We start from the raw sequence: 21,658 nt of genomic DNA, 5'->3' as shown, positions 1-21,658 counted from the left end.
CGATTGGCCCCGAAAAAATCATAGAATACGATATATCGATTTCTAATTCGCATGTGTATGTGTGTGTTTTCCTCGTTTTCCCCTCCCTTCCTTCCCTTAACTTGCCACCCTTCTTCTCGTCGCTCAGCATGCTGAGGGTCGATTTCATAAGGTCAGATTCGCCTTTGACTAGACTCTTTTTAACCTTGCATCTAAATATAACATGCAGGTATGTATGTATATACAGACTCATGCACAGATACGCGAGAGCATCAGGCCGCCAAGAAATTAATGCAACACTGACCATTACATTGTGACAAACCTTTTCAACCTTGCAATAATTCTAAGAAAACAATTTTGACGTGGATGACCTTTCCAGTCACTAAAAGATATATAGGTAAACGAACCTTTTTTACGTATCAGTTTCTAATAAATTGCAGATTTTTATACAGTCACGCGAAATTTGAAATAACGTATAAAATAAATATATAAAATATTCAAAGAATAGTACTTTGCTATAATATTCAGTCAGTAAAAAAATTCGATAATTAGAATTTGCATAAATATCTACAATTCATACAATTTATCTACAATTCAAATTAGATTTAAACGACAATATGAAGTTTAAGAAACGATGAATCGACATGAAACCGGCCCTCATTCCTTAACTTGTGCACGCACGTACCTGATTGTATGTTCACGGTTACAATACAGGATATGTGTGTTCCTTTCGTGAAACAACCGCCCAGTAATTCGCAATTCGACAATAATAATAATGATCATGGTAATGTCATTGATCGTTTGTCTATCGTAATATCAGTGGGACAACGTATTTTATCCCGTTAACGCGTTAGACAGAATTACAGCGTTTGTTTCTTAAAGCTATCGGTACGATGATTGAACGCCGGCACGAGTAGACAAAACAACGACCACGTATAAAATGGCTGGAACCATAATTCGTTGATGTTCGCTGGAAACAAGCAGTTACTCTACCGACCAAATTAGAGACTAATTTATCACCCACTCGTGCCTCCATTGCGTTTCTTAAATGAAAGGAAGCTTTGGCTCCCACAGATACAGAGACGTCATCGAATAACAGTTAAATACAAAGGAAACTATAGTAATCGGTCGCTCCAACAAAGATGAGCTGGACAGTCAGGGCAAATTTTTCAAGCTGATAACACTCATAATGTCTACTTTTGAAGAAATTGGCAAACATTCCTAAAGTTTGTTTTAAGACATTCTCCTTTGCCCTCTCTATTTGTTTATCACTGATAATAATAGTAATACTGGAGGACAGAGATATCATAGTGAAAAAGTTTGCCCAAACTCGGTCCAGGAACCTCGGTTGCAACAATAAACGCGAGTAGCAAGATGAACGAAACTCGAGTCGAGGAACAAACGAGCTCTTTGAGGCGAGTCCCTTTAATTAGCGTCTCCTCGCAAACACTAATAGCCTACGTCTGTGCGTACGACATACAGGAGGAAAACACTAAAATTTGGGTCAACACGGGAAACGCATGGTGCCTAATGACTCTGTGTGTGTTCATGCGTGTTGGTACACGTATGTAAGCCCTTCTGTGTGTTGTCCGTGTATGTGTAAGTGTGTGTAAGTACATGTAATTGTATCAACCAACATGTGTCGAGTAATAAATCCTAATTAGCATCGTTACAAAAACCTTACAACTATTCAACAAAAACCAATCTCGTAACAACTTTTTATCTAATTTTGTCGTTTCTCGTTCGCATGTGTTTCACCCCTATGCTCCATCTCCGGATGGAGAAAACTTGTATGCGATACTAGTCCCAGAAATTGATCATCGCGTTAGTAGTCTCGGACAGCGGTCTCGGAAGATTTTCGTGAAAGAGCGTTGATTCTGTGTTGGATCGTTAAACCTGTTCGGTATACTTCTCATCGTACATTAATACATATATATCAAGAAACGTGGTCGAGACTATAAGCTTTGTACTGGCTGCTCTTTCAAGGAAAATCCACGTTGTTCCGTTGGGCACGAAAAGGACGATCGCTTTTTGTCAGATTGATTACTTGGTCTAGATCGGTTCTATGCCGGTCAGAACGATCGTGTCCCTTCCATATAGTAAGCTCGGGATAGTCGAGCGGATGGTCAGAATGTATAATGATCCATTAACGAGCCGACTGGTACAGAATGAAAAACGCGTCGTTGGTCTCGTGAAACCTAGAAGACGGACCGAGTTACGTCGCTCTGTATCAAAATTAAAAAATCTATCAATAGTATAGTAATACGGTTTGGTTTAGAAAGAGACTACAAAGCGGCCCTAATGCTCTGAATCGACCGTTGTAACAATCGGCACGTTATTATCGCTCTTACCGACGCACAACCTCACAATCTATCCGATCTCATGATTGGAGGACCCACAAACGTCCTGGAGAATTATTTATCTGCGCGAGAATAAGCTTCTTAATGAAAAAAGAGCATTAGATACACCCTGTACGACACGTAGTCTCACGGATATCTATCGTCCCTTTCGTTCGCGCAAAATCTAATCTATTCTAACTACTGGTCGTGTCGAGACTACCGTGGCCGATGCCACGCCGGGTCGAGAAATCGCCGACTGATTCTGTTACTTTTGTCCTTCGAATAACTTCTTCTTTTTCCTTCTTTTTCTTCTTCCTTCAGGTCGTCTTCATACACGATGCACCGTGACTTCTTTCCATTATGGCTGCTCTAATTCTGCTAGGTTACATTACGCAGCATTTTTCCTTTAGACTGATCGCATTGTTGCTTTGTACAGGCTGCAACGATACAGATCTGTTCTTCTCGAGCATCAGCAGGTCCCGAAATAATGCATTTACGTTGTGATTCGTCTTGGCTGATGTTTCCAGGAAACCACAGCCCCAGTTCGCGGCTTCTGCTGCTCCTTCGCTCATCGATACCTCGCGCACCGATGGACTCTCGTCGCATTTGTTCCCAACCTGTTAAACAATGAGAATCAAATAGAAATATCAAATTATATTGTTATTCTTTTATGCGAAGAATTTATAGAAAGATTGCTTTAAATATGAAAGATGAGAAGAAATGAGGAATGTCCATTTTTCCTGATTTTCCACTTTATAATACGTTTTGTTTCTGACAACTGGGACTAGAGAACTATCGAATTACAATGATTATAATGTCCAAAATGTCTCCATAAAACAGCGTTAAAGATTTAGAGTACTGGTTTCATTCTGCACTGGAACAAAACAAGGATAAAAATAATTAATGTTTTATTATTCATTTTTTACGATGTCTAAGGTATAAACTTCGTTTTACGAACAGTACAGTTAAATTCATTAAATGTTCTTCCTCTCGTGAACTAAAATATTAATTTTCTCGATAAAACTATTTTATGGCAATCCTTGTTTTCCCCCACTCTTCAAGTTATATTTATTCTGCAACATTCCTCGCTTCCTCACTTTAACCTTCATATTATACGTCATCATTTTGTTAGAAAGATATGACAACTTGAAAACGAGACAACCAAAAGAATAGGCCTTACCAGCATTATAGGTATCTGTGATACGTCCTGTCCCTTAAGCTCCCTAATAATAGCCCAGATCGGTCGTAGTTCCTCGAGGCTTTGCCGTGAGCACACCGAGTACACCAGGATGAAGGCGTGACCTTTGCTTATGGAGAGCCGTTGCATCGCGGGAAACTGATGAGACCCCGTTGTGTCCGTAATTTGAAGCGTGCATATGTTTTTATTGCAGCTTATCACCTGAAATATTCGTAGCATAATCGTCCCATTTCCGCCCGCTTGAATGTCTCTGTTTGTTCGCCACGCTTCTCGTCGCAAACACAGCACGGGTCTCAACAGTTCCACCAACGAAGCTTTTTTATACTTTCTTTTTCCTCGTTCCGAAACTTCTTCGATAGTTTGAACGAGTTTGAAACTGACATTGCATCAATCGATTAGGGAATAATTTAAATCTACTTACGATCACGATCGATGACCGCTTAATCGATGTTAGAAATTGAGCAAACAATCAATTGAACGGGATCGTCGATAATTTGAATTATCCACTAATCGATCGATCGCGCAATCCCAATCGCAACGCGATCCATAATATTCGTTATTAATGTCGGTAAGGAAAAGCCTCCATTAATATGTATATATATCACTCATCTACTGTAACAATGACATAACATAAAAATTATGATTTTAGAAAAAACTTAGTTTGAATGTATTGAATCGTTGTAACTTTGTAAGACCATATCTCTATGGTTAAAATACGACGTTAAAATTCATTGAATGAGCGATATATCGATAATCGACGACAACCATTAGATATCGATATACGATAACATAAAAAATGCATCAATTGAAAATTAATATCATTCATGTCTTAAAACATTCAGAACAGGAAGCATCGTTAATTATAAAATAATAGAGGGTTAATTTAAAAGTTAAACGTATTCAAATGGTATTCGAATCGTATCTCTAACCTAACCCTATTATCTTGCTTTCTGGCGAGTTATATAACAATGTCGAGAGAACAATGGATTTGAAATGCAAATAAAAACAGAGGTAGAAAACGTTGTTCGGTCGAGGAGATCGATTGTTTACTGGCAGTTCGATTCCATGTGAATCTCGTGATTACAGAACGAGATAATGGTTAGGAGATGAACGATTAGAACAATGATCTTGCATCATGTATGAATCATCGGTGAAGCATCAGCGATTTACGTCACCACGGTCCCTGTTACTTATCTGATCGGGAAAATCTATTACCTCTGTTTCATATACGACATACCTCTACTACTTGCATCGCCTGTCCGATCCAATTCTATACTACTTCCCCGGTTAATTATCAAACGTGCGATAGTCTCGATATACGAGATCGCGAAATCGATTTAAATGATAAGAAATGCATTAACGTAGTATCTAGGCTGTTTCGATATTGAAACACACGGAAATTGAACTGACCAACTCTATCGAAATTTACAGGTACATATCCTTGTACAACATGGTAGGCCTGCAACATTAGCTCTAATACGACTTGAGAATTGGGGAAATTCTACATACAACATAGTAGGCAATGAGAATTTTTAAGCGCAAGTATTATAATCAATATTTCTCGATATATAATCGATATATAAACTCGATATTTCTTACTCGAGCAAATGTGCAAGAATTTTGGAATACATACGGAAATTTTTAATTCATTTTCAGGACTAGCAATTCGGAGCTTTTCTGATGAAAAATCGATCACATTTTTTACAACAAACATAAATAGAAATCGTACATAAGTCAACGAAAATTAGAAGATGAGGTTATTTTGCCAGAAAGGAAATTGCCCTCGCTTACGTAATATACGTAATACGTAATTCTCTTAAGGTATTTCTCTTAGTTGTAAACAGAGAATAGTATACTTTTGTTAATTTTCATTCAGATACATTAAGATCTCTACGATAATACGGATTCGCATAACTCGACATATTTTTCGAATGTAACTATATCGTGTTATACGAGGGTACCTGTATTCCGTCTTTGAAACCTTAAATGCAAATGTAATATTGAGAACGTATATTGTCTTTAAAACCTTAAATGCAAATGTATATATCATAAATGTATATTGATAAAAATTCGTTGCAATTGATCAATTTTGCTTCTGATTAACTTAATTAAATAAATAGATCATCTGCTAAAAAAGACATTACAATATTTTACACACTAAATCGCTTTTGAAAGTATGGAAAGTAAAATTTCTACATTCCATCTCTGAAAAGTTAAATAGTAATCTAAATTCATACTGATAAAATTAAAACGTTCTTTAAAAATTTGCCGCAATTGATCAATTTTGCTTCAAATTGACTTAATCAAATAGATAAATGAATCATCTAATTATACAGACAATAAAATTTTCATGTACTATATCGGTTTTGCAAGTATGAAAAATAAAATTCGCGCGCAATTGAATCTAATCGATATCTAGATCAACCCTGCGGCTATATTATGAATAAGTTACGGTTTAAGTGCAAGTTTATGTATTCGCATAGGAAATTTAACATTGCACAAATATAGAAAATGCGCATAACATGAAAAAATATACAAAGTACGTATACAAATTATAGTACATATTACAATATTCAGTGGACGAGAGAAATTTCTGCTTAGATTCCACTTGTTCAATTTGTAAAAATACCAATTTGCGTAAACCTATATTTGATGCAACATATTATATTTCTTGGTCTATGAAATTTATCTTAATTTAATTATTCTTAGAAAATTGTAAGTCACCGATGACTCCCGTGGCAACTATCATGCCGATTTATAAAAATATCAATTTGCATGAAAATCTGCAATCTATAATTTTGGAATTCGATTTTCTACAAAAACGGAGCATCGCATAAAAAGACTGTATTATATATTTCCGATTTATTTTTTCGCGTAGAACCAATCCTTTGCCAATTTTACCATGATCACCGGGACACCACGTATAAAGTATACTAATTCACGCATCTTTCTCAGGCTTACCTGTCTGTACGTATCCTCGATAGTGGGTATATAGGACTCACGAAAGGTTCCTTTCACGAAACGCAGCACGAGAGAGCTTTTGCCGACACCGCCCGCCCCAAACACCACCACGCGATAGTCGTTGCTCTGCTCCGGCATCCTGACATCTGCCGTCCCGATGATGTTAACCCCCGCCAGTCGGGGTCCGTCCGTGATCCCGTTTAAATCTGTCTGTCGCACACGACGTACAAAAGCGAAATTGACTCACACGCCCACGGCTTTTTGCGTAAAGGCTGCAGCAACCCTCCGCCACCCCAGAATCTCTCCTTCCCTCTTTTTACGCCTCTGCCGGTTGCTGTTTACATTGACCAATATATGTACTCTCTTTATTCGACTCCCACGAGTGCGATGACGTTTAACGACTGGCTGATTTAATTACAAAGCGAACCACTTTGAGCATCGATCAAATTATATATGGATTATGACACTACTGTATCTCCAATTATCATCAAACGATTGAATCACAAGTTGAAAGCTTAATGAACAAAGTCAACGTGGAGTCATCAAGCTACTGCTCCACGTGCTATCTTTTTCGTCTGCAATTTTCCAATAGATTGTGTAATTTTTTAATAGAACTTTTTTCTTTTTTTTTTTTTTTTTTGTTTAGCGATATTGGATCGACTGATTACTCGACGAGAGAAACGACGGCCCGATATAAATGCCACTTCAAAATCCTCTTACGACCCGTAATCATCCCTCTATATGTGTATGTATTCAACAAGTGATGTTTGAGACTCGAGTCTCTTGTCAACGTTATCAAACAACGTTTTCGCTTCAATGGTAATATCGACGACGATTTAAGAAACCTGTGAATTCACATGGGTTTCAATATCAATCACTACCAATCACTCCCGAGATCATCTAAAAAGAACGAAATAAAAAATAATCAGTACAAACAGCAGAGAGGTAGCCGGGAACCCCGGAGCGAGATATTCTTGACCAATTACTGAACCACGACCACGGTTAAACGTCGACGCGTCACGAGTCGCATTAGGCGATAAGATCACGATCGCATTGACCCGGTGATGCGGAGGGTCTGCAGATAATAAAGTGTCTGGTGAACCTTGTGAGCCAGACGATACCGCCGTGCGCTCTCTTTTCGTCGAACAAGTCACTTTGACTTCCAGGAAACCAATATAGTTCCTGGAGAAGACGTTTCACTGACGAAGACGTTCCCCTGTGCACTTGCTTGCCTCTTCTTCCTAATTCAAAAATCAGTAATGAACTTCACAGACTGGAGGTCGAGCTCCGTTAAGGTTCAAAGGAATCCTTTGCCCACCGAAACAGTCAACGTGCTAGACCAAGGAGCCTTCTAGGAGCCGGGACGATAATAACTGGCCTGGCCAAGGATTCTCATCCAGTGTCGATGTCCTGGCGAAGCGGGTCACCTGTCCAACGTCCAAGTACCTTAACCACGGCAGTTAATTAGCAAATGATCGATCGACGGGTGTTGCGCTCGATTTCCACCGGCCACGGGATCAGCATATTCTCAGCACTCTCTCTTTCTATGTCCGGCCACTCGCTACCGTGAACTTTCACGATCTCGATGGAAAACGAAGCGCACGCCCTCCGCACCGGGGCTCACCCCACTCTGCACGGCCGAACGTGTGTATGTGCGTTAGGTACGTGCGCACTACGCCGAAAGTGCCGTGGAAAATCAATAGCGTGTCCGTGTGCCGGTGCACACGCACGTGCACCGTCAACTGTGCGTGATTTCCAGTCCCACCTACCTTGCTTTTGCAGGACTCTGCTTGCAACTCAACTCCTATTCTGTTCTCTCACGTAGTTCTGGTGAATTGATTACGTACAAGGATAATCAGAGTGACCAGCTATCAGGTGACAATACCGCTATGGTTTCCTAAAATGCTGATGTAAACATGATTGTGAAAGGATTCGACAGGAAGTGTTCAGTCTGAAAGCAAGGATATTGTAAAGAGACCAAAGACACGAATACACTTGTATATCAGTTTTTATGTTATGATTATTCTAATTCTAATACATATAACTTATATAATATTAGTAAAAGAAAGTAATACACAGTTTAAAACTCGATGAAAAACTTGGTGAAGTTCCTCTCTTTCCCTGTGTAGCACAGCCATAGAGTTTTTATAAGTACAGTACAATCATATCGTAGGTTAAAAGACTTGAAATTTCAAGATTCTTTTAATAAAGGATTTTTTATGATGATATCGCTGCCTTCGTTTTCTATTGACTCGTACGTCCACTTGCGATTATTCCTAGTAAAAATACAGTACTTAATGCTAGCTTGTGAAAGTTAGTGCGGTTATCCAGCGCTCTTTTATGTCAAACCTGCATTCGTGGCTACACTTTGGCGAAGAACATTTGACGCAAGGAAGATGACATCCTGCACAATTCAAATTTAAACAGTCACATAAATCATCTCCTGTTCGGATATATATGCCATTTTCGTTGTACAAAGCGTGTCTTTTGTTGCCTTGGTATAGTCGTCTATGAAGCTTACGTTTCTCCCTCTCACTGTGTTCTGGATCGAAATTTCGCAGGAATTTTTTCGTCACGCTGTCTACTGCTTTCTGACGTGATCCTCGAGTTCTCTGTAGCAGCATAGGTTATAAAGATGTAAAAAAATTAGAATACATATTAATCCATTAACTTACTCGTTGAGTAGGTGGAGTAGATTCTACCAGCGGGTGCGCGGGTGTTTCACTAGAATTCGAGTTTCCTGAATCCATATCTCACATTTGAATTTCAATAAAATATATTTGAAGCAATACTTAGTAAGTTTTGTTCTACATAACCTCTACCATATAGATTATGTTTCTGAAAACTTAATTTGAAGATTATATAAAAGCATAAATATTTATACTTATGAAAAATGCATGATGTAATTAAAAAATTGTTCGCTTTTTCTGTAATCAATTCTTTCGTGTTTAATTAGTATAATTGATAAAAATAAGCTATAGTTTATTTTAATACCATGCTTTCCCTCTGTATCAGTGATATCTGTTGAGATTACGAGAAAATATTTTTCTATTTATGGATCTGATCTTACTGATTGCGGATACTGTTACCGACTTATGGTAAACTATCGTAGACATCAATTATAAACAGTTATACATGCTTCATAAAAAAAGTGCTAGATGTCATTCTTTAGCTGAAGCACATGGTTAAAATCAACATAACCAAAGTAGCAACGTACAAATCCAAATAAAATATAAGATCAATCAATAGTTATAGAAATTCAAATTTTTTGAGAAACAGAACGCATTACTTTACTTAAGTTTGGATTCAAGTGTAAAAGTAAAAATGGGAAGGAAAAAGCATAATTGGAAGGCGAGAAATATCGCAGAAGTTGAAATTGACAATTCTGCGACTAAAAAGGTATTTCTGTATAATATTATACCCAAAAAATAATGAATAAGATTTAATTATACTCTTCTTTGAATAGATTCCTATAGATATAAAATATCGTGAAGATAATTACGATAACTGTAACGCGCTAGTGCTCCCAAATGAAAAAAGAAGAACAAAGAGCAAAGTTAAAAAAGTCACTACTACACGGTTATTATCCAAGAAACGTAGAAAACAATTAGAGAAAGTTGTAGAAAAGAAGAAGAAAAAGTTACGTGTAAGTTATAATATAGAATTAGTTTTTTCTCTTTGAGTATTCATTTTGCATATATTCTAACCTTAAACAGAGGACTGAACTTTTAGAGGAATTGGGGAAAGTTCAAGCACCGCAGGAAGAACTGAAGCAATATGTATCTTTGACCAGTGTACAAACTAAAGGACTGAAACGTCACTTTAGAGAAATGGAATTACCTGTTAAGGAACATATGATCAAATCAAATAATGAAAATGAGGACAACATGTCAGAAGTACCTGTAAATGCTATTAAAGGTAGCAAGAAGAGAAGGATGGCAATTTTGAAAGAACAAAAAGTACAGGATGCTGTTTCAGATCCAAACGTCATTGGATTTGATGTAAGTTAATGATATTAAAAGTTAATGTAAAAACTAATGATTATTTATTATAGGAACCTAGCAATAGTGAATCTGAATCTAATTCTGAGGATAATGAAGACAGAGAGGAGAAAGATGCAGCAGAAACTTCAGAAGATAATGAAAATATTCCAAGCAAAGAAGATAATATTCTAGAGAATAATATAACAAAAAGTACTGTGGGAGAACAGGAAAAGTCAATTGAAAACCAAACCACTATAAGTAAAGAATTGTTAAAACCACAGCAGCCAATAGAAAGAACACCTGCCACGTTTGTAGTACTGGAAAGGAAACCGGAAATCCAAGCAGCTAGATTAAAGTTGCCAGTGGTAGCAGAAGAACAAGCTATAATAGAAGCAATTAATGAAAATCCTGTCGTAATAATCACTGGCGAAACGGGAAGTGGTAAAACAACTCAGGTACCCCAATTTCTCTATGAAGCTGGCTATGCTCAAGAAAAGGTAATTGGAATAACAGAACCTAGAAGAGTAGCAGCTATATCTATGAGCAAACGTGTTGCCGAAGAGATGAATCTCACTGAAGAAGAAGTTTCTTATTTGATTCGTTTTGAGGGGAATGTTACATCAGAGACAAAAGTCAAATTTATGACCGATGGCGTATTATTAAAAGAAATACAGAGTGTATGTAATCATCTAGGTAAATTAAACAAAATACTTTGAGATAATCGTAATCAAGATTTCAAATATTTTAGGATTTTTTACTGACGAAATATTCGATAATCATCCTCGATGAAGCGCACGAACGTAGTGTGTATACTGATATTCTGATAGGCTTGCTATCACGAATTGTACCACTTCGAAATAAAAGGAAGAATCCTCTAAAGCTCGTAATTATGTCAGCCACTTTACGCGTAGAGGAATTTGTAGAAAATAGTAAATTGTTCAAAACGAAACCGCCTGTATTAACAGTGGAATCGAGACAGTTTCCTGTTACGATACATTTTAATAAAAGGACAAGCATCAATTACGTTTCTGATGCTCTAAAGAAAGCCATAAAAATACATACTCGCCTTCCCGATGGTGGAATCTTAATATTTTTAACAGGTATATATTTTGCAATCTGGAATTATTTCTAGAGCTTATAATGTTGTTGTTTTAAAAATGTATATCGTTAAAATTTAGGGCAACGGGAAGTAAATTATGTAGTATGTAAATTACGCAGAGCTTTTTCCATGAAGAATAAAAAGGAAATTGCAAACAAGATGAAAGAACCACAGAAGACTAATGATTCTTCAAAGAAAGAGGATGATATAAAAAACAACAGTGATAATGAGGACAAGAGTGACAATAGTGATCACGATACTGATGATGATTTTCGTTGCAAGGAAGCTATTCGTTACAACAAATTACGACAAAAGAAGAAAGTTCAATTACCAAATATTAATCTGGATGAGTGCGTAAGAAAATATAACAGTAATTCTTCCAGTTTCTTTATAGTTAGATACGGATATTTTTGGTAAATTTTTCAAGGTTCCAAAAATCTGCAAAATGCACATAATGTACAAAAATATACAAAATATCCAAAGTAAAGTATTTATTATGTGGTAGATAAAACAAATTCTTATTTAGGTTCCATTTCTTTATATATTTATAAAAATATGTAATTGAATAAATATCCGCAGTTTAATTAAAATTATGTATCAATTTCTAGTTACTCTGTGATTCCTACCGATGACACTCACGAAGATTTAATTGGCGCGGAAGATGACGAAGAAATACAATTAGACGAGGATGAAGATGAAGATGACGATGTAATTGACTTAAAAGCTTGTGCAGATGCACAACCATTGTGGGTTTTACCATTATATTCTCTGCTTCAGAGTGACAAACAAGCAAGGGTAATTAAGAAATGTTGAGAATAATTCACAAAAAGGGCAAGTGGGGAAGATAGTATTAAAAGTCTCTAATTCTTAGGTATTCGAGCCACCCCCAGAAGGACACCGTTTATGTGTAGTATCAACAAACGTAGCAGAAACTTCTTTAACTATACCTAACATAAAGTATGTAGTAGACTGTGGACGTTGTAAAACGAGAATGTACGATAAAGTAACTGGAGTAAGCACATACAGAATCTGCTATACTAGCAAGGCATCCGCTAATCAACGAGCAGGGAGAGCTGGTAGAACTGGTCCTGGACATTGTTACAGGTACTTATATCAATATACAATTTTGGAGTCATTGAAAGATCTAATTTCCCTATTGGATATTATTTACAGGTTGTACTCTTCAGCAGTGTTCAATGATCAGTTTGAACAGTTTAGTCAATCAGAGATTCAAAGGAAACCTGTGGATGATTTACTGTTACAGATGAAAGTCATGAATATTGATAAGGTTGTTAATTTTCCATTCCCAACTCCACCGGATACTGTACAATTACAAATTGCTGAAAAAAGATTGATGATACTTGGAGCTTTACAACAACAAACTTCCGGCAAAGAAGGTATTAACAACTATAATTATTTAAGTCAAACCACTAATTTAATCATTATCGGTTACTTATTCTTTACTATATTTATTTTTTATTTAGGTTCCTATAGTGCCAAAGTCACGCCACTCGGTCGCAGTATCGCTGCATTTCCAGTTGCTCCCCGTTATGGAAAGATGTTGTCTCTCTCTCATCAATATGACCTTCTGCAGTATACAGTGTGTATGGTGGCTGCACTTTCTGTTCAAGAAGTATTGATGGAAGCATTCAATATGGACAACGATTCTCGAAATAAATGGTTGCAAATGAGGCGCTTCTGGGCTGGCACCGGAAATAGCTTACTTCTTGGTAATTATTATAGAATTTAAAAAAATTAGAATAATATTAAGAAATGAAGATTATATTAACGCAGTGAAATGTATTCTATGCAAAGGCGATCCGATGGTCTTAATTAGGGCTGTGGGAAGTGCAGAATATGCTGGAACTAAAGGAAGATTACTTCCCTTTTGCGATGAGCATGGTTTGCGACACAAAGCAATTGTAGAAATTCGGAAGCTCCGACAGCAGCTAACGAATGAAATCAATTTGAATATTGAGGATTTGAATCTCACTATTAACCCACAGTACGCATTGCAGAAAGTAATTGAATTACATTTTACGTTTAATAAATTCCTCTCCTACTGACAATTTTAATTTAGGATGAAACCTCCAGCCGATATAGAAGCCAAATTACTCAGGCAAATAGTCCTTGCAGGAATGGCTGATCAAGTTGCAAGGAAAGTGATGCCAGATGAAGTTAATGAAGATCAAGACAAGGCTAAGTGGAAATATGCTTACAAGTAAGATATCAAAGACTCCTTGATCATTTAAATCATAGCCGAATGTAATTATATAATCTTTTATCCAGAACCACAGATATGGAGGATCCAGTATTTATACATTCCTCATGTGTTCTTCGAAAAATCTGCCCTGAATGGGTAGTTTATCAAGAAATATACGAGACGAATAAAATGTACATGCGCGGTGTTACAAGTATAGAACCCGAATGGCTACCTAAATTTGCTCCATCTCTATGTCAGCTTGGAGAACCTTTAACTGATCCACCACCAAGGTCTCTTACTCCAAACCTTACTTATCTTTTTAGTACATAAATTGCTTATGTCAATGTATTTGCGTAGGTATGATCCAGAAACTGGAAAGGTAATGTGCAGTATGGCAGGAACATTTGGAAGAGCAGGTTGGAAGTTACCAGTAATGGATGTGGAGTACCCACTATCTGTAGATGGAGTTAAATGGTTTGCATGTTTCCTTTTGGAAGGAAAAGTGTGTCCAAAATTGAAACAATTCGTTCCTTCATTGTTATCGACTCCCCAAAGTATTAACAAGACATGGGCTAAGTAAGATTTAAAATACATGAAGCTACTCGACATTGAATTAACAATTTTATATAATTATTTTAGATTAATACCACGAACACAGGAAATGACGCAGTTATTACTGTCCCGCGGAATTATGTCAAGAGGACAATTACTAGAAGCTTGGAAAGTAGATAAAAATTGTAAGCATGTTTTATAGCATGTGCATAGCTATAGGGTCGGAATAAATACTAAAAATGATTTATTATTAATTTCAGTCCTTCTGTCTGCTTATCAGAAATGGTTACCAGAATCAGCTCATGGACACGTTATGCTCATTTGGCCACCTGTATGACAAATTTAGTATCTGACTCTGTATTCACGAATTGTATGTATATTTTACATACCCGAATTTTGTAATATACAATTATTTAATACAGTGATATATTTCAACAATAGTTTATTCAATGAAACTGTAATGTCGCATACTATCTAGATTAACTAGAAGCTCTGCTTTGGTTTTTCATGAATTCATACACGTGGCACTTTATGTATCATTCCATTTCAATGATTGTAATAACAACTACTCGCTTTTAATAAATTACTATCTTAAACCTACATTAATATCCGATATTCACTAATAGAACACAGTGGTGCATAAAATGCGTACAATGATAGAAAGTATAATGAATATTTACAAATCTTTTGCAGTTTTGCTATAAATGAAAATTTGCGCGTGACACTAAACGTCCATTATTCTACACAGTAGAAGTAATTTTCATTTGAAATTGTTGGCAGTGCTATGACATCAGTAATTCAACAAACGTTTGGAAATGTTAATTAGGTCATTCTGCTTTTACTGCTTTCTTCTCTCTCCTTTTAATCGGATTTTTTTTACAATCTCTGTACACATTGTTCAGATCAAAAGCTGCCTTTATATTATCCTAAAAAAGCAACTATTTTGTTTGATACATACTTTAACGTTTTCAACTATAAGAAACTCTATCATACATACCAATGAAAAAAGAAATTTAACTAGTTTGCCCTTATGATCTGCATATGGACGTCTTTCTACCTCTTTCCCTTCCTTAAATAAAATTAAGGTGGGAAGCTGTTTGCTAGTGCTAGCATCACTTATGTGGTACTTCACTGCAGCATCTGGATACCTCCCTATATCTACTTTTCCGAATTTCAAATTTTCCAAAGCATATCTACAAATCCACTAAATATTACTTTCAATGAAAGGTTGTATAGTGATAAATAGTGCATAAGTAATCAATCATTACGAACTCTGCCGAAAGCTCGGAGAATATAGGTGCAAAGTTGACGCAAGCTGGGTTCCATGCTGTGTAAAACGCAACTAACCAAACGATTCTCGTGTCACGGTGCAATTCCTCCTGCAATCCAACTGCACCTCGTAAATACGTTACTTTCTCTGGACCTTGGTATGTTGGTTCAGGAAATACTAGACCGCATACTGTAATTATTAAATCATGTAATAGCATTCATATGAAGAATAAGTACAATATCAAGTCAACACATACAGATGAATACAATAGCAAATATTATTCCCATACGTATATCTGCATAAAACCAAAGAATCAGATTGGCAACTTTAGTATATACAAAACTGGATGATAAGTAGCTTATCATAGTTACACTTCCAGTCTTCCTTGTCCTTATCATTATGACTATCATAAGAAAAAACAGAATCTCTGTCTCTCTCTGAAACAAGAATATATTTAGTATGAAATATATATTCTACACGCATAGCATAATAAACTGTTTATCTTTATATTTAAATGACTTACCCCATCAAGTTCGCACTCAGCTTGTGCAAATACATAGTTACACACAAATGGAACACGTTTGGAGACAATATATGAGAGACTGAGTAAAATGTTTATAAAATAATAGGGCTTCAACAGAAGTCGCAAGTCTTTTTTTAAAGGCATTTTCTCTCTTTAAATGATCTGTATATAGGTTATGTTTGCTGATTAGGATAACAGCAGCTCCAAGTTTCGTGGAAAGATACTTTTGTCCTATTTTATTATATGTAGAGTGAGCTTCAATTAATTTATAAAGATGTTCTGAATAATTTGTTATAATTCAATTTTTCCTTGATGACAATAGACGAAGCAACAATTACAATTTACTCATGTCAACGAACCCTTCCATGTTTAGATGAACTCCAAAATATTATCAAGACTGTTTCATATAATTTCCTTATCGAATACAATACAAAATTATGAGAAGAATGAGTACAAACGAAGTATGATCTCTGATTTAAGGAATTAAATGGTAAATTAGCGACATAAGTAATTCGGTTGTCTCATTGGTCGACAAATTATAATAATACAAATCAAGCGAAATAAGTCGTCTAGAATTTTCCTATTATCTAATCAAATTATTTTAATGTGTGATATTACATTTTCCAATTATTTTTTTCACAATAATTTTTTTAAATAATCAATTCTCATAATAATTATTAGTAACAGCATTTGAAAGAAATTAAATTGTTTTTCTAAACTACTATTATTTGATATAAGTAACTCCTTAGTATTAATTTTCCGTTAATCTTTTGTAATTAGTACGATTTGGATAAGTCATGTTAATCATGAAAATAAATAAATTAATTAATAATCGTATTCGATAAATTTCTATGCATCAGACGAAACTGTACTACATAGGAAAATGCATTATAGATAAGATACGACTTAAGATTAATCGTAACACATTCATTGGACTCAATATCTCAAAATTTTCCATAAGAGGGGATACAGTTTTGTATTTTAATGTAATATAGTGTAACATAGTATAGTGTAATATGTAATATAGTATAATGTAGTGTATATAGAACACTACATTATATACATTTTTAGAACGATCTAAATAATTATTACATAAATTTGCATGAGAATGATCCGTTTGTTATGTTTAAAATAGGTCTCTGTTCTTGAGAAGCATTATGTTAAAACAATATAAATGTACATAGCCTGACATCAGAGAGATATATCCCCACTTTTTCTGCGGACAAAGATCATCTACTCTCAAATACTCCATACTCATCAATAGCTTTTGAACTAAACTTTAAATATGAAGTCCTTATTGATTGTATATTTGACTGCATACGTTTGGTTAACATTTTGTCAGAAAGCTTCAGCCTCTAATAAGAGTATTCCTCTGGTAGTCATTACCTGGGATTATAAGGATGCTGCACAAAGAGGTAACTACACATTTCTGTCTTTAAAAAGATAGGAACAATATTATAATGATAATTTCATTTCAGCATGGAATGTTTTGAACAATGAGAAAAGGAGTGCCTTGGATGCAATAGAAGAGAGTTGCAGTGTCTGTGAAGAGCAAAGATGCAGGAAAACTGTAGGATATGGAGGCAGTCCAGATGAATCTGGAGAAACAACTCTGGATGCTCTAATCATGGATGGGTATATTTTTCATTCATTTACATATATATTCTAAGCAAAATATTGTTTCTAATTGAATTATTTACCCAAAAACAGAGTAACAATGGATGTGGGTGGCGTAGGACTATTGAGAAATGTAAAAAATGCCATTTCAGTTGCTCGTAAGGTTTTAGAAAACACCAAACATTCTTTGCTTGGCGGAGAACTGGCTACAAAATTCGCTGTAGAGATGGGATTCAAAGAAGAACCTTTACAGACAGAAGAATCAAAGAAAATGTGGTTGGATTGGAAGTCAAATAACTGTCAACCCAATTATTGGAAGGTATATCAATAATCTTTCATCTAGGAAAGGGTCCAAGAAAAGAATATTTCTTTTCAGAAAAGAAGAAGCAAAGAAGCTGAAAATAAATCTCATACACATATATTTGTATTATATATAAATGTCCGCCTAAAATCATATATTTACTTTATCAGAACGTAGTTCCGGACCCAAAAAAGTCTTGTGGCCCATATCGTGTAGCGAATATCATGGAAGACAATGTAGAGGAGCATGAATCACATGTGAACGAAGAAAACCACGATACGATCGGAGTTGTAGCTATAGATTTGAATGGACATATAGCAGCAGGTACATCGACGAATGGAGCTAGAAATAAAATCCCTGGCCGCATTGGGGATTCCCCCATAGCTGGCGCAGGCGCATATGCTGATCAAAGGGTCGGTGCGGCAGCTGGAACCGGCGAAGGAGATATAATGATGCGTTTTTTGCCAAGGTAAGAAGGTTATTCAATGAACTATCATAATTAGGTATTTATGTATTTTTAATAAAAATATACAGAATATATAATAGAAAAAAATACTAAATAATTAAAAGATCTAAAGTAAAGTGTTCACTATGATATTTAATAGATGGATAAATTTAGTTTCCATCTCTTTAGTTACGTTCATAAAGATATATAATTGCGAAAACATCCACAGCCTAGTCAGAATGTAGTTTTGTTCAATTATTTGCAATTTTCAATCTGAGAATATTTTTTTAGTTTCCTGGCTGTAGAGGAAATGCGTCGTGGCGCGACTCCAACTGAAGCTGCCGCTACAGCAATTAGAAGGATTGCCGAACATTATCCTACATTCACCGGTGCTGTAATTGCAATAAACAAAGATGGAGAATACGGAGCTGCGTGCAACGGAATCACACGCTTCCAACATTACGTAGCTAATCCTGAATTAGGACAAGCGATGATGCGTTTCGTTAATTGCATAGATGCAAAATACGAAGTCTTTAAAGTCTAGAAACGACCGATTGTTTCCTTGTAATTTCTTTCAATTTTTGATACTTGTAATAAGTATTAGGAAGCATGTTCCATGAATGAAATAAAAGTTGAAGAATTGCAGAATATAATATAATATCTATATTATAATATATTATTATCTAAAATGAATATTATTTAAAGAAAGAATCACAAAGTAGAATTGCAGTTCGGATTACATAAGACTTAAGAAGATTCAAATTCAAAATACTTACGACGCTTTCCGATAGACAGCAGTACCGCTGCGGCATTTGTTGACGGAGGTGACACTTTTTGGATTATGATATCTGTCGAAACAGTTGAGCGATAAATGTCGATTTCTTTAAAATCAATATTATTCATTTCTCAATACTAGGTGTACGTGAGACACATACTTCAATCTACAATATTGAAATTTTAATTAGTTTCCGTTTTTTATAGAAATTTAATTGATGTTAATAACCTAACCTCAACATTTTAGAACACTCATATACAATAATTAAAATGCCAGAAACAACGGAGGAGGACATGGGAATGTCCGTTCGTTTAACGAACGATGACTTCCGGAAACTGTTGATGACACCAAGAGCATCTGTTCCATCTGCAACTCCAGCTTCTATACCTGGGACTGCTAGAGACGCCAATGCAAAGACTGCACAGACACCTAATGTTAGCGGTGGTAGCCGAGCAGAGTTGCGAAGGAAGAAAAAGAGCTTCTATGCCAAACTGAAAAAGCAAGAAGAGGATAAAATGGCAGAATTGGCAGAGAAGTATAGAGACAGAGCTAGAGAACGTAGAGATGGTACTAATCAAGACTATCAAGCAGAGGATCCAATGAACAGTGCCAGTGCATATCGTGCAGTTGCACCAGATTTAAAGTCAGGAATGGACGCAGCTGAACGAAGGAGGCAGATGATTCAGCAATCAAAATTCTTGGGTGGTGACATGGAGCATACTCATTTGGTGAAAGGCTTGGATTATGCTCTCCTCCAAAAAGTAAGAATCTACAATAAAAAATTATTTATAAGAATATAAATATATTAAAAAAGGTATTTTATTCCACAGGTACGTAGCGAGATAGAAGCAAAGGAACATGAACAAGAACAAGAAATGGAGAAGTTAGTGAAGCCAAAGGAAAAAAAGGATAAGAAGGAGGGAGAAAAGAAAGACGATGAAATGCAGTTTAAAACCAAGATAGCACGCAACGTTTATAGAACAGTTATGACCATGAAATCCAAACAGATCGAAAGAAACGAATTATTTACTCCTGGCCGCATGGCTTACGTGATAGAATTGGATGACGAAAACACGGATGTAGATATACCAACGACCTTAATCAGAAGCAAGGCAGATGTGCCCACCATAGATAATACCCCTACCTTAACAACAAACGACATTGTAATAAACAAATTGGCACAAATTTTGTCTTATCTTCGCCAAGGCAACCGTCATGGTAAGAAAGGAAAGAAGAATAAGGATGGAAGGTCTAGACCTGACGATATGAATGACATGGATATTGCTCCAAGACCACAGGATGAGAGTATTTATGGAGACATTGGTGACTACGTTCCGACGATTGGTAAGAAGGATCCGAATCAACCGAGGGAAAAGAAAAAGACCTCTTACTTTGATAAGCCTGAAGGTGGCTTGGACGCGGATGATAAAGCAAACACTCCACAATTACCGAATGTTGCACCTTCCAACTCGGATGGTAATGCTCCAAAGAAAGGAGCGCTTCTTAATAAACTAGCTGCCGAGCCCGAAGGGTATGCAGAATGTTACCCAGGGCTGGACGAGATGCAGGACGCAATAGATGATTCAGATGATGAAGTAGACTATACCAAGATGGATCTTGGCAACAAGAAAGGCCCCATCGGCAGGTGGGATTTTGATACACCTGAAGAGTACAGCGAGTATATGAACAATAAAGAAGCTTTACCAAAAGCGGCATTTCAGTATGGTGTAAAAATGGCTGATGGAAGAAGAACAAGGAAGTATAACAAAGAAAAGAACGAGAAAGCTGAATTGGACAGAGAATGGCAGAAGATTCAAAATATTATGAACAAAAGGAAACCCAGTACGGTGTTGGATGCTGCATCAGAATTCAAAGTCCCTAGATATTGAATGTTCGAGTAACTAGTATAATCTTGTTCACGATATATATATATATATATATAGATTATATAGAATATATATATATATGTATGTTGTAGTATATATTATATGATTTGTTTATGACTATCACTTGTACAAAATCGGAGATGCAATAAAAGACTGTATAATATTTTTAAAACGATGTTATCCCTGATCTCTCTTTATGAAATTGCGTTATTATTATTGCAACATAATTGAAGGCTTACATAATTTTTTCATTCATCACGGCTGGAGATCTAAACATTCATGACCTAAAACTAAATAAAACCAGTACAAACTTGATCATGTAAACATACTGTGACCTACGACCAATAGATAGAGGGGAATCTTTCATTAAAACTCGTTATAACTAGTTAAGACTTATAATTAACGATAATTTATTTTAAATAAAGCGTCGATTCACAACATTCTGACTTATCTAAGATATTGGAAGTGACGTATTTAAGACATTTTAAGATATTGAATTACTTCAAATTGGAACACTAAAGATTTTA

General features: G+C 35.8%; 5 protein-coding genes and 1 long non-coding RNA gene across 8 annotated transcripts; 3 read left to right on the top strand and 3 right to left on the bottom strand.

Moving 5' to 3' along the window:
* Positions 1-575: 575 nt before the first annotated feature.
* LOC117214392 (GTP-binding protein Di-Ras2) lies at positions 576-8,133 on the bottom strand. Of its 2 annotated transcripts, none has more exons than XM_033460493.1 (5): positions 7,796-8,133; positions 7,580-7,718; positions 6,478-6,687; positions 3,499-3,717; positions 576-2,935 (listed from the first exon to the last, which is right to left on the bottom strand). In XM_033460493.1, exons 3-5 carry the CDS (start codon positions 6,613-6,615, stop codon positions 2,702-2,704), a joined length of 591 nt encoding a protein of 196 aa, XP_033316384.1. In that variant the 5' UTR covers positions 6,616-6,687; positions 7,580-7,718; positions 7,796-8,133; the 3' UTR covers positions 576-2,701. The 2 variants fall into 2 exon arrangements, with proteins under 2 accessions (XP_033316384.1, XP_033316385.1); XM_033460494.1 differs by having other exon boundaries at positions 7,580-7,714; positions 7,796-8,032.
* LOC117214401 lies at positions 4,041-5,930 on the top strand. Its single transcript, XR_004488850.1, has 2 exons — positions 4,041-5,031; positions 5,173-5,930. It is a non-coding gene; the product is annotated as an uncharacterized LOC117214401 (long non-coding RNA).
* Positions 8,134-8,467: 334 nt separating the features above from the next.
* LOC117214395 (ARL14 effector protein) lies at positions 8,468-9,524 on the bottom strand. Its single transcript, XM_033460496.1, has 4 exons — positions 9,472-9,524; positions 9,153-9,322; positions 8,827-9,089; positions 8,468-8,753 (listed from the first exon to the last, which is right to left on the bottom strand). Exons 2-4 carry the CDS (start codon positions 9,225-9,227, stop codon positions 8,669-8,671), a joined length of 423 nt encoding a protein of 140 aa, XP_033316387.1. The 5' UTR covers positions 9,228-9,322; positions 9,472-9,524; the 3' UTR covers positions 8,468-8,668.
* A 123-nt stretch (positions 9,525-9,647) lies between these two features.
* Positions 9,648-14,914, top strand: LOC117214365 (probable ATP-dependent RNA helicase kurz). Of its 2 annotated transcripts, XM_033460442.1 has the most exons (16): positions 9,648-9,876; positions 9,944-10,123; positions 10,194-10,478; positions 10,532-11,137; positions 11,209-11,560; positions 11,639-11,909; positions 12,168-12,354; positions 12,431-12,663; positions 12,733-12,956; positions 13,044-13,289; positions 13,375-13,564; positions 13,640-13,780; positions 13,849-14,052; positions 14,120-14,338; positions 14,402-14,499; positions 14,575-14,914. In XM_033460442.1, exons 1-16 carry the CDS (start codon positions 9,802-9,804, stop codon positions 14,649-14,651), a joined length of 3,588 nt encoding a protein of 1,195 aa, XP_033316333.1. In that variant the 5' UTR covers positions 9,648-9,801; the 3' UTR covers positions 14,652-14,914. The 2 variants fall into 2 exon arrangements, with proteins under 2 accessions (XP_033316333.1, XP_033316334.1); XM_033460443.1 differs by lacking the exon at positions 9,648-9,876 and having other exon boundaries at positions 9,999-10,123; positions 10,210-10,478; positions 14,575-14,716.
* On the bottom strand, positions 14,673-16,676 carry LOC117214384 (thioredoxin-related transmembrane protein 2 homolog). The gene is made up of 5 exons (XM_033460480.1): positions 16,108-16,676; positions 15,841-16,021; positions 15,587-15,773; positions 15,312-15,507; positions 14,673-15,240 (listed from the first exon to the last, which is right to left on the bottom strand). The coding sequence occupies exons 1-5, from the start codon at positions 16,249-16,251 to the stop codon at positions 15,142-15,144; spliced, it is 807 nt and encodes a 268-aa protein (XP_033316371.1). The 5' UTR covers positions 16,252-16,676; the 3' UTR covers positions 14,673-15,141.
* A 566-nt stretch (positions 16,677-17,242) lies between these two features.
* On the top strand, positions 17,243-21,303 carry LOC117214334 (protein Red-like). The gene is made up of 7 exons (XM_033460345.1): positions 17,243-17,522; positions 17,586-17,742; positions 17,818-18,043; positions 18,196-18,494; positions 18,762-19,011; positions 19,473-20,006; positions 20,076-21,303. Exons 1-7 carry the CDS (start codon positions 17,393-17,395, stop codon positions 21,132-21,134), a joined length of 2,655 nt encoding a protein of 884 aa, XP_033316236.1. The 5' UTR covers positions 17,243-17,392; the 3' UTR covers positions 21,135-21,303.
* The last annotated feature ends 355 nt before the right edge of the window (positions 21,304-21,658 follow it).

Source organism: Bombus bifarius, unplaced genomic scaffold, assembly GCF_011952205.1.
Source record: "Bombus bifarius isolate JDL3187 unplaced genomic scaffold, Bbif_JDL3187 scf7180000009200, whole genome shotgun sequence".
In the NCBI taxonomy this organism is placed as follows: domain Eukaryota; kingdom Metazoa; phylum Arthropoda; class Insecta; order Hymenoptera; family Apidae; genus Bombus; species Bombus bifarius.
This window is presented reverse-complemented; position numbering and strand designations above follow the sequence as displayed.